General features: G+C 41.2%; 1 protein-coding gene across 6 annotated transcripts in view; it reads left to right on the plus strand.

Moving 5' to 3' along the window:
* Nucleotides 1–12564, plus strand: part of DCUN1D4 (defective in cullin neddylation 1 domain containing 4) — a 71910-nt gene that overhangs the window by 45681 nt on the left and 13665 nt on the right. For all 6 annotated transcript variants that reach the window (XM_055588534.1, XM_055588533.1, XM_055588535.1 and 3 more), the window contains 2 exons: nt 1131–1222; nt 8171–8279. In XM_055588534.1, coding sequence (XP_055444509.1) covers nt 1131–1222; nt 8171–8279 — 201 coding nt within the window. The remainder of the gene's footprint in view (nt 1–1130; nt 1223–8170; nt 8280–12564) is intronic.

Below are 12564 nucleotides of genomic sequence, written 5' to 3' on the forward strand. Positions count from 1 at the left end.
ATGTAATTTTGTCTTTTATACCTTCAGGTATTTATTAAACTCACCATAACTATCTTGGTGCCACCCTTTTCTCTAAAACATCTAAGTGAAAAAGTGATGAGCAGTGCCACAAACCAGTTGTCACAGTTGCTCACATCAGCAGAGTTTCAGAAGATCCACTGAAGGCAAGGATGGTGCCCACTGAGAAGTGACTGAGTGGCAATCTGTTCAGCCTGTGCTTGTTGCAGGCACAGCGCCATAGACATGGAATGTTGGGAAAGTGAAAGAAAGTGAAAGCGAAGTCGCTCAGTCGTGTCCGACTCTTTGTGACCCCATGGACTGTAGCCTATCAGGCTCCTCCGTCCATGGGATTTTCCAGGCAAGAGTGCTGGAGTGGATTGCCATTTCCTTCGCCAGGGGATCTTCCTGACCCAGGAATCGAACCCAGGTCTCCCACATTGCAGGCAGATGCTTTACCGTCTGAGCCACCAGGGAGTGTTGGGCTACATTAAAATCATCTCCCCCCTTTTAGAGTTGAATTTACAGATATGTCCACTGTCTGTCCCTCCACCTACCTTTTGGGTTTTAACACCCTGTTCTGCACGTCTCTCTTCATTTTCACTCAAGTCTTGGAAACTTCCATATTTGTGTTGGTGGCTCCACTTCATTTGTCTCAATAGTGACACCGTTTCCCTTTGTATAGAATGTGTTTAGCAAAGGTGTATTAAGTCGTCCCTTACTAGCAGGTATTTGGTGGGTCTCAGTCTTTTACTACTACAAATGGTCCTGTAGGAAGTCTTGATGCCTGTTCAGCTTTGTGTACCTGTGTAGGTGTATCTATGAGATCACTTCCATAAGTGGAACTGCTGGTTCCAGTTTTGATACTGCAGAGCCACCCTTTGGAGAGGTTAATCCCTTTATACTTTCACCATCAGGCATCAACAGAAGTCACATTTATCCAAACCCTTATCAGCAGACTGAATTATCAAACTTCTAGATGTTTGCCAAACTAAAACTCATTTTCGAGTTACCCTGTTCATATTTCAGTGACTAAACTACTGTGAACATTTGGTGTGATGTTAATGTATTTAATTGCTGAGATCTGTTCTCCTGATTTGATTGGTCTTTCTACTTTGTTTTGTTTTAAACAGGTAGTTATGCTTGTCCTAGCTTGGAAATTGGATGCACAAAATATGGGTTATTTTACTCTACAGGAATGGTTAAAAGGAATGACTTCTCTACAGTAAGTCCCGAGGCTGCCCTGGGATGGGGGTGGGAGTGGGGGTCCTTGCTCTCCCCTGGCTGATGGCCTCCCTCTGGTACCTCATCTGGGTTGGGTGACTGGAGGAAAGCCTGGGGGTCTGGGCAGGCTTCACCTGTGGTTACAGGTATGAAGACCAAGCCCCATTTTCATATATGGAGGAGAGGGCTATTACGGATAAATTTTAGCAATTGAAGTTTTTATATAATGTACACTGTTTATTTTAGTATTCTTCTAGAGCAGCTCAATAGAAATGGATCATGCTTTTCTCATATATGTGAGCCACATATATAACTTAAAATTTTCTAATAGCCACATTAAAAAAAGGAAAAGGAAACAGGTAAAATTTATTTTAATGTATTTTACTTAACCCAGAATATCCAAAATACAATCATCCTAACATTAATCAATATTTTAAAAATCACTGAGCTATTTTACTTTTTTTTTCATATTGAATCTTCAAAATCTGGTGTATATTTTACATTTATGATACATCTCAGTCTTCATTAGCTGCATTTCAGGTGCCCAGTTGCTGTGTATGTTTAGTGGCTACCATGTTCGACAGCATAGGTTTAAAATCATAGTGTTAGCATCTGGTTTATAGTTAGTGAGAACAGTTGAGTGAAGTATAACTTACAAGTGAAGATATTTATCTTTTATTCAATATATTCTCACATTAGCTTTGTGAAAATTTAAAATTTCATTACTCTAGTGATTAAAAATTAATAATAATAAAGATTCTGTTTATGTTACTTGGTGCAGAGTTGAGGAAAAAATCAGTGGTCTTATGTATTCACTTTGTGCTTACATGCATGTGTGTCTGTGTGTGTGTTTATGTGTGTGTGTTTACTAAGAGTTTCACTCAGGAAAACATAAATCGTCATTCTTTTATCCACTGCAAGATACAAATGAGGTGAATGATGAAACATTTCAAGTGATATTAAAAGAGGAAGTGGTAATTCTTAGGATAGTATTGAATAACTGATCTAAAGTACTTGGAATGGCTTTTTCTTTTTACTTTAAGTAGGAATAATAGACTTGTATTAAAATTGGAATTGAGTGGCTTACTGGTTTTATTTAAATAATTTAGAAATTTGTCAACTTTTAATATCATTGTCCCTTTGTCGTTGGTAACAATACTTTATTTTCACTGTGCTTTAGTACACTTTTATGAGGCCTTTTCACTGTTCTCTTATTTGATCCTCACACTTACCTTGACAGATCAGACTTCATCCTGCCCATTTTACAAGTGAGGAGACAGAGGTTTCAAAGGGGTATGTGATTTGCGATGGGATTAGGGGTAGGAAGAAAACCTAGGACTTCTGATTCTTCGGTCACATTCTTCCTCTAACAACTATTATCTGATGACACCTGCCTTTTAGGTGAAAGCCAAATCACCCTTTTGCAAATACACTTTGCTCAGCACGCTCTAGAATTTCGGGCTTAAGTCTCTGGGATCTCATAGGATTGTGTTCGTCCTGTTGGGAAACATCTCCTCATGATGTTAAGCCTACTAACTCTTGCATCGTTTTCTTCGCTGCCTCTCTCTCTTGCTTTCCGGATAGAACACAGGATGGCTGCTCCTTTTTAAGTACCCTTGTAATGATGAATGCAAGGTTAAATCAAGATTTTTTTCAAGGCTTTAGAGGAGGTATCATCAGCATTTTTTCAGGCACATTTTCATTTGTTTTAAGAGGGTATAATATCCCATATTTATGTAGTTCTAGGTTCGTTTTTACGTTTGCCTTTACAGAAGAATATTACCCAGTGCAAGGCCTTGCTCATGTTTTGAGGATCACGTTGTCTGGAAACTGAACTTTGCGGTTTCCTGAAAGAGGCCTTGCGTGTACGCTCTCGGGGTAGGGGGCGCTCCACAAGCGCTTTGTTGGGAACTCTGCTTGACACTTTGTGTGACACAAGCGGTGGCAGGTGGATTCCCAGAGAATTGCCACTCAGTCCTTGAGATTTAATGTGTAGTAACAAACCTGATTCACTGCAAAAAAAAAAGAGGCATCTTCTTCCTTTTTGTGATGTGAAACTCTGAGAGTAAGTTTCCTTATCAGTGAGGCGAAGATGATTACTTACAATAACCTCTAAGGTTCTTTGTAGTTCAAAAATAGTGCAATTTCAAGGTTTATGAATTTCCACCCCCCTCTCCCTCCTGCCTCCCTAAATCCGTCATTTGTTCAGCAAATATTTGAGTGGCAGTGATGTGCCAAGCACGGAATTCTAGGTCCTGGGGAAACAAAAGCCAGGAACAAGACAAAGTCCATTTGAGGTAGGAGCTTGGAAGCAGTGTTCAGCCAAAACATCCAAAAGTAATAAGGTCACTTCTGTTTATGCTACTTGTATTTATAAGGTATTTGCACCCAATAAATAAGAAAACTCAGAGGCCAGTCTTTTATGTCTTCTAAAGATGGAAAATAGTCCATCTTTTGAATGATCTATTTTGTCTTCTATTTGGAATTTTTTCCTTTTTTCTCATTTTGGGTTTATTAAACCTGTCATGTGAACTTTTTTGGGCTCAAGTGGAAATTAAAGTGTAAAAAAAAGACTTTTTTTTTTGAAGTTACTGTACTGTGGGTGCATGCTAGAAATAGGAAGCCCAGGGGTTTTAGAACCAGGGAGTTTTGAATCTGCCACTTCCTGGATGTCTCTGGTAGTGTCCCTAAAACCAAGAAGGTTGAAGCGATGGAATATGGGGCACCCAGAAATCAGTCTCCTGGACACTGTCTGGAGGAGCTGCATGCTTGGCCTCTCCAGGGCTGTGTTTTGTGATTCTTGGAAGAAGCGACAGCAGCTGGTAGGGAAGGGAACATTTATCTCCACTCTCCTGCGATGGTTCTTAAAGAAGGCACAGCTCTTATTTTATTTTGGCCCTGCCATGTGATTTGTGGGGTATTAGTTCCCTGACCAGGGATTGAACCCATACCCCAGGCAGTGAAAGTACAGAGTACTAACCACTGGACTGCCAGGAAATTCCCAGCTCTTGTTTTAACTGACTGTTTTATTTTTTGTCTTGTTCCAGCATGTGGGTTTAAGGTTACCTCTGATGAATTAAGCTTATAGAGCATTTAAGCTAAACAAAACAAAACCAAAAAAGTATGTTAGCCTTGTAGCTAACTGCATAGAACTGATGATGGGCTGGAAAAATACCTCTGGGCTGAATGAGTGAAGGGATGAAGTCTGTCCCTGGGTAACAGAAGAGAACTACCTTTGAGTGTATAACCTTTGAAGATTATCCTCATTCTTGTTACTTCTGACTGTGTTTCAGCAGCACAGTTCAAATAAGCAGTGATTCCACAAAATGCATATTTTCTTGTGGCATGTGATGCCCCTTAGCAGCACGGCACTGTCACCCTGTGACTACCTCATTCTTGTATGTGGTACCCAGGAAAGCTGGGGGAAATGCGCTGAATGATGTGGCTGCTTTTCGAAGTCTCAGGCCAAGCCTGTTGCTTCACATCTTTGTTGGAACGGAGCTGTCTGCAGATGACCTTGTTGAGTGGCCACTAGATGGCAACGTACGGTTCAGACAGGGTGACTCAGCGAGGCCTGGATCCCTGGTGGGGGTTAGTCCACGGGCTCTATGGGACCAGGCCCCTTTTAAAGCAGATTAAACTCTTTATTTGGAGAAGGAAATGGCAACCCACTCCAGTATTCTTGCCTGGAGAATCCCATGGACAGAGGAGCCTGGTGAGCTACAGTCCGTAGGGTTGCAACGAGTTGGACACGACTAAATGACTACTACTAACACTAAACTCGTTATTGACAGCATCATCTCTAACCTCTCTCTAATAGACACAGGAAGTGAAAGATTACTTTGGGCATTTTATGTGTGACTCTCCAGACCAGCTCTATGCGTCTTGCAGTGTCAGGACATCTTTGCCAGTGTTGGCTGGACTTACTCCCCACCTCGCTGTGGAACTTCACATTCACCTTGCGGCTGCGTTATTTTCTTTCAGCTATACAGTGGTTCCTGCCCTAGAATCTGCTGAAACAAGCAACTACTCTTCTTCCTTTCATTGGCAGAACTAAACTAAACCAACTGGCCCAAATCTGGCCGCTTTCCTGTGGTTTTGGTCCTTAACCTTTTTTCCAAATGAAGAGGGGAATTCCAGTCTTAGGTGTTTGGGGGTTAGCTGTTTCCCTTCTCTTTACTCCTCCCCCATATTACTACTAATAAAATATTACTCATATATCTGTGGTAAGAAAATCAAAACGTAGAGCAGAGAGCCCAATACACAGTAAGCTCTGCTCCTACGCCTGCCTCACAGGTTCCCACATACTGCTTTCTCATGCATCCTTTTAGCCTCCATGAACCCTATGGGTTCTGGCACTAACTGTCTAACTAGGCTGTCATTCAGTGTCTCCCCTGCCCTGCCATTCCTAACCTTTTTCCACAGAGATCTGGAGTGGGCTTTTCAAGATGGAAGCCTGATCATGGTAACTCACATGATAGGAGGTAGCTTCCATTGTTTCTAGGTATTCAAAAAAAAAAACCCCAAACAAACAAAAAACCCCACTGTGGACCACAAAAACTTTATGGTCTGGCCCTACTTCTCTTTCAGCTTCTTTTTGGACCATGTTCCCTTTTACTCTACCCAGTCTGCTTCTACTGCTGCTAAGTTGCTTCAGTTGTGTCCAACTCTGTACGACCCCATAGACGGCGGCCCACCAGGCTCCCCCGTCCCTGGGATTCTCCAGGCAAGAACACTGGAGTGGGTTGCCATTTCCTTCTCCAATGCATGAAAGGGAAAAGTGAAAGTGAAGTCGCTTAGTCGTGTCTGACTCTTCGCGACCCCATGGTCTGCAGCCTACCAGGCTCCTCCGTCCATGGGATTTTCCAGGCAAGAGTACTGGAGTGGGGTGCCATTGCCTTCTCCACTACCCAGTCTAGTCACATGATTTTCTTTTAGTCTTTAGGCTTGGCATGCTGCTAGACTTTTATGCATACTGTTCCTTTAATCTAGAAGGTCCTCCTCTCCAAAAACATCTAGTTTCCATTTATCTTTCAGCTCTCACCTTACAAGTCAGTCCCTTAAAGAAGCCTTTTCTGACTTCTAAAGTTAGCCTAATTTTAATCTTTTTTAGTTTTCAAAGAAATCAAGGATATTCTAAATTCTTGTAAACTCAGATGTGAAACATTTACTGTAACTTTTGACTTTTAGATATTTTATCATCTCAGTAGATCATGGGAAGCTTTTTGTAGATGGCTACAAAAAAATTGCAGAAATTTCACAATTTTAGTGCTGAAAATAAATCAGTGTGTTCTATAATGAACTATATTTTGGTTTAATAAAGTATATAAAATCATTGCATTGTTAATATTTGTAATATGTATTATGTATACTTGGTAGGAGGTAAAAGCTCTATAGGGAAACACAGAGAAACACATCCAGCACTGAAAATCTTTAATATTGCCAGTGAAAATGATGACTCTTGGTTCTCAATTTTAAAGGCTAGTATTAGGAACAGAAAGTTAGCTTGTAAAAATACCCAAATAGTCTACTTAGGAAAAAGACTGTGATGCTACTTAAGAAAAAGACCCTGATGCTAGGAAAGATTGAAGGCAGGAGGAGAAGGGGATGACAGAGGCCTAGGTGGTTGGATGGCATCACTGACTCAATGGACACGAGTTTGAGCAAGCTCCGGGAGATGGTGAAGGATAGGGAAGCCAGGCGTGCTGCAGTCCATGGGGTTGCAAAGAGTCGAACACGACAGAGTGACTGAATGAGAGAAATAAACAGTGTGTCACTTACCTGTGAAAGCAGGTTGTCATCACCAGGGCTTCCTGGAGAAATGACTGATTTCAAGTCTAGGTGAACTAGAATATCTTGTGTCAGAAAGCCAGGATGCACTCAGAGACTGATGGTGGGGACGTGTCAGAACGACACTGGAGGGACAATTGTGCACCATGAAGAATGAGGACAGTAACAGATTATAACCCTGGGTAAAAGGCAGAAGTCCTTTAGTCCAAAACCAAGAAAGGTGGTGAGTGGAGCTCTCTTTATAGAAGAGTTCTGGTCTGTAAGTGTAAAAGCATGATAGAATTAGAAAAATCACCATTTTTCATCCTCAAATGTAAAACTGATTTAGGCAGGGATCATAACAGATGCTGAACCCACCCCTGGTGACAGGTTGTTGAGGAACAGGATTGTCAGTCTCAAGGTACCATCCTCGAGGTTACACACCATTTAGAGGGGCCAAGAGTACCTTTAAGTGGAGATGGGCAGGTACTACCTTCACCAAAGGAGTCATCTTGGTATCACCAGTAATGGAATGGACTGTCCTCATGGGAGGAGAAGCTCATAGCGTGGAGTGTTCTTACCATGAGTGCTTAATCTAAGTGTAATCATAGGGAAATTATCTGACAAACTGAGATTCTGCAAAACAACTAATCTGGTCCCTTCAAAAATGAGATTGTCAAGAAAGACAGAAAAAGGCAGGATGCCTTCTAGAAACTAAGGAGATAGACACCGGAGAGCAGTGCATAAGCCTTGACTGGATCTCTGATGGAAAACAGGAGCTGCGGGAAAATTGGGACATCTGCACGCGAGTCACATGTTAGCTAAGAGAGTTAACATTTCTAGGGTATTAAGAGTGATGATGGCATTGAGGCATTTAGGAGTAAAGTGGCATTATGTGGGCAACTTACTTTGAAAAGGCACAGAAAAAAGTGCTTGTATGTGAGAGCACAGATACGACAGTGTTCATGGTGGACCCAGGGAATGGGCACGTGGGTGCTTATCTACAGGACCTTCAGCTTTTCCGTACATTCGAAATTTCTTGAAAAGCATAGGAAAAAAAGCTCATCGTGGACGTGTTCCAACTCCAGGGTTTTTATTGTCTTTTGGGATTGTGTTTTATATTACTGCCCCACGTCAGAAAAAACTCAGGTTATAATTTGCCTTTATTCTGTTTTTCTAGATGTGATACAACAGAAAAACTCAGAAATACTTTGGATTACTTAAGATCATTATTAAATGATTCTACAAACTTTAAACTTATTTACAGATATGCGTTTGACTTTGCACGGGTGAGTCCTCTGGATCCTATCCAAATGTTTCTCTCTCTCTCTCCCCCCTCACCCCTTTCACTGCCTTCTGAGGTTTGTTTTACATGCTACAGCAAGGAAGTTGAGTAAGCTACTCCCAGGATGCTAGTTAGAATTTCTCTTCTACACATAGACTTTCCACCCGAGCTGAGTCTGGGCAAGAATGTAGTATGTCAACACAAAGCTCTAGTGACAGGCCTTTAATAGCTCATGTGATTGGCTTAGAAGTAATTGTAAAGGTGTATGTCATAGACATTGTTCTAAACAGCTCTTAGGTAAGCTTGGAAAAGCTTTTCCTTCTCACGAAACAGTAAACCTTCACCCATTGAGTTTCCTGGAATAAGGTAGTCAGGTCGAAGCCAGTTTCACTTGGGGTGCTGGATCATACTTGGAAATCATTTGAATTGCAAATGTAAGCTAATTTCAATGGACAGGATTCAGATGTAGTTTCTAGTCATCATTTTGAAAAATGATCATCTTGTTTGTCACACAGTGAACCAGGCCAAGTTTGTGATGGTGGTTCTACCAGAGTGAAATACAGCTGTATTTTTCAGCCTAGTCACCACAGGTAGTGAGTAAATCCTGAGGCACCACTTGGCATTGTGTTCATTCACTGTCCATGGCCCGTACATAATGATGATGCTCTATTGCAGGATGGTAGTTTTCTGTTCTGTTTGTGTGTTTGGTGGGTTCCGGCGATCAGGCTTTCTTGACTGATAATTTTTTTTAATGATTTCTTTTTTTTAAGCAGAGAACTCAGTAACGGTTCTTTTTTTTTTTTTGTAAGGAAAAGATCCACCATATGGATCTTTTCACTTTTTCTTCGCTTTGGCTCTGTTAGTTTAGCCAAAAATTTATTTGCTGTTGAGATCTGGTGCACCTATAGCACAGCAGTAAGTTCAGTGTGGTGTCCTCACGTGTGAAATTTTTGCAGCCTCAAATAAAATTAGGACATGCATGAAAATGTATAGATGTTAGAAGTGATATGGTCAAACTCAGATTCAGTGTTTCACTCAATCGCATTTATATAATTGTATCTAGAAGTTGCTGGTCAGATGCTTTTAGAGTAGATGCATAGTTTCCAGGATTAAATGTTTTCCTTCCCAAGATTTTTTTCTTCACTGAGTCAGCAGTGTCCTATCACCAGAACAACTGTATTTTCTAACTTCCTTGTTTGGGAGTGAAATTTCCCCACATATCCACTGCTTTAGAACTGGGCTCAGTCTTCCCTCAACCTGGCTGTCTGTTCCCTTCTCAGTCTGTCACACAGGCTCCTTCCGTTGCCTCTCTCTTGAGCTTCTACTACATCCTTGGGGTTGAGGCCGGGCTCATGGCCTGCACTGCTCCCGTGGCCTCTTGTCCACGCCCTCTCCTTTCTCACCAGGCACTCACACCAGCAGGGCTTGGTCCGTCTTCCCGCAGCCTTGGGCCCCTTGTCCACCTTCAGCCATGAGCACCATGGCCTCCATGTGAATATAGCACTTCAATCACCATGTGGACGTCACAGTTGCTTTTCTAGCAGCTGAGTGATGAATGGGATGGTTTCGTTCTCCTTCACCAAGGAGTGGGGTGAACTGGGGCCCCCTGGTTGCTCAGCAGTAGGTCCAGGACCACACTCAGGCTCTGGCTCCAGGTCCCATCTCTGGGTTCCCCCAGGCCATTGCAGTCCAGTCCCATCCAGGCTTCCCCTTCCACAAGATGTCTGTGCTCTGCTGACCGTGAACTAGCTGTTTGCTGAACCTGCTGCCTGCCCCTGCCTTTTGCCATGCCAAGTGCTGTCTGAGCCTTGTCTGTATCCCTGCTGCTTGCTCCATCACCAGCTTCAGGACCAAGCCGCCTGGCTCCACCATCACGTAGGATCATTACTTACATGGCCCTCATGTCCCCTCTAGCTTGGCCTGGGAGTTTAGGTCCAGGCCTGCATTTTTTCTGACAGTTTAAGGGACTGCGTGTTTTCTTTCTTCCTATCTCTGGAGCAGCCTGCAAAAATCTTTGCCTTTTAAGGAGAGTATCAATAAATATCAGTGAATTCAGCCCCATTATGTAAAGCCCCATTATGTAATGCTGAATAACAGCCACATCATTACCAAATAGATTCAGTTTAGCTAAAATATGCCCTAAGATGAATTTGTTATTGAATGTTTTATTTAGCTGTATCCCACAAGTTTTGAGGTGTTAAATATTCATTTGCATTCAGTTCAAAATATTTTCCTGTTTCCCTTGTGATTGTTTTAGACCCATTGATTATGTAGAAGTGTATTGTGTTATTTGCTAACTACTAGGATTTTTCCAAATAATCTATCATTAATTCTGCCATGGTCAGAGAACATGCTCTGTGTAGTCTCAGTCCACTAACAGGTAAGGAGGCTAGATTTATGGTCTGAAATGCAACCAAATGGGTCTGCTGTGATGAATATTTTATGTGTGCCTGCAAAGAATGACTATTCTGTTGCTGTTCAGTAAAATATTGTATAAATGTCAGTTAGGTCAAGTTGGTTGGTAGTAGTGGTCAGGTCTTCTGTATCCTAATTGATTTCTGTCTACTGTTGTATTATTTGCTGAGAGACAAATATTAGACTCTCTGACTGTAATTCTGTTGTTTGTGTCTTTTTTCATTTCACCGTATTTCGAGGCTTTAGACTAGATTTAGATAATGTAGTATTGTTATGTCTTCTTGAAGAATTGACCTTTTAGCATTATGAAATGTCTCTCTTTATCTCTGATAATATTCTTTGTTCTAAAGTCTACTTTGTCTGATAGAAATATAGCCATTTCTGCTTTTAAGTAAAGTCTATGTGATATGTCTTTTTTCATCCTTTATAAACCTATTTGTGTCTTTATATTTAAAGTGGGTTTCTTTTAGATAGCATATGCATAGTTGGGGCTGCCAGTATATGTCCTGAGATGCTTAAACCATTTGCATTTAATGTGTTTATTGATATGGTTAAGTTTACATCTCCTGTATTGCTGTTCATTTCCCTTGTTGTCCCATCTATGTTTATGTCTTTCTTCCTCTTTTCATGACTTCTTTTGGATTTTTTTAGACTCCGTTGTTATCATTCCATTCCACTATTGTCTTCTTATCTGTATCTCTGTTATTTTTTGTGATTAATCAGGCTTTACAGCACACATCTTTAAATTCTGTCTATCTTCCAATAATATTATACCACTTCATATATGTAAGATATATGTAAGGCTTACATATATCTTACATTACATATAATGTAAGAGCCTTTATAACAGTACACTTTCATCTTGCCCTTCCGTACTTTTGGCTGCTGTGTCACACATTTTACTTAAACGTGTGTTACACATCTCACAATATATTGTTTTAGTCTCTTCAGGCTGCTTAACAAAGTCCCAGAGACTCAGAAGCTTATAAATAACAGAAATTTATTTCTCATGGTTTAGGAGGCTGCAGAGCCCAAGCTCATTGCTGGCGGGTAGATGCATCTCCACTGTAACCTCACGTGGTGGAAGGGACGAGGGAGCTCCCTGCAGTCTTCGTTTTAGGGGAGTTCCTCCACAGGCATGAGGGCCCCACCTCTTATTACCATCACTTGGAAGTGGAGAACACAAACATTCAGTTCATAGCATATATTGATATTGTTTTTGCTTGAAATAAGCAAAAATGTCTTTTTTTAAAAAAGCAACTTAAAAAAAAGTATTGGACTGCACTGGGTGTTAGTTGCAGCATGCAGGATCTTTAGTTGCGGCATATGGGCTTTTAGCTGTAGCATATGGGGTCTAGTTCCCCGACCGGGGTTGGACCTGGGCCCTTGTATTGGGGAGCACAGAGTCTTAGCCACTGGACCACCAGGGAAGTCCCAAAAATGTGTTTTATATTTACCCAGATATATACCACTTGTCTGTGCTTCCTTCTCTTTGTGTGGATCCAGATTTCTATCTGGTATCATTTATCTTCTGCCTAAAGAATTTCCTTCAGCATTGCTCGTAGTACAGATTTTCTGGTGATGAGTTTCTAAGCTTTTATTTTGCCTTCAATTTAGAAGGTACTTATCTAGATAAAGATTTCTAGATTGACCGTTTTTTCTTTTAGTGCTTTCATGCTAGCTCTCATTGTCTTCTGTCTTGTGGAGTTTCTGATGGTAAGTCTGATGTCATTCATAATTCCTTTGAACATAGTGTCTTGTTTTGTTCTCTCTGGTTGCTTTTATTCTCTTTTCACTGATTTTCAGCAAGTTGACTATGGTGTGCCTCAACATAATTTCCTTATGTTTACTCTGATTAGGATTTGTTGAGTTTT

The sequence above is a fragment of the Bubalus kerabau genome, chromosome 7 (assembly GCF_029407905.1).
Source record: "Bubalus kerabau isolate K-KA32 ecotype Philippines breed swamp buffalo chromosome 7, PCC_UOA_SB_1v2, whole genome shotgun sequence".
Taxonomy (NCBI): domain Eukaryota; kingdom Metazoa; phylum Chordata; class Mammalia; order Artiodactyla; family Bovidae; genus Bubalus; species Bubalus kerabau.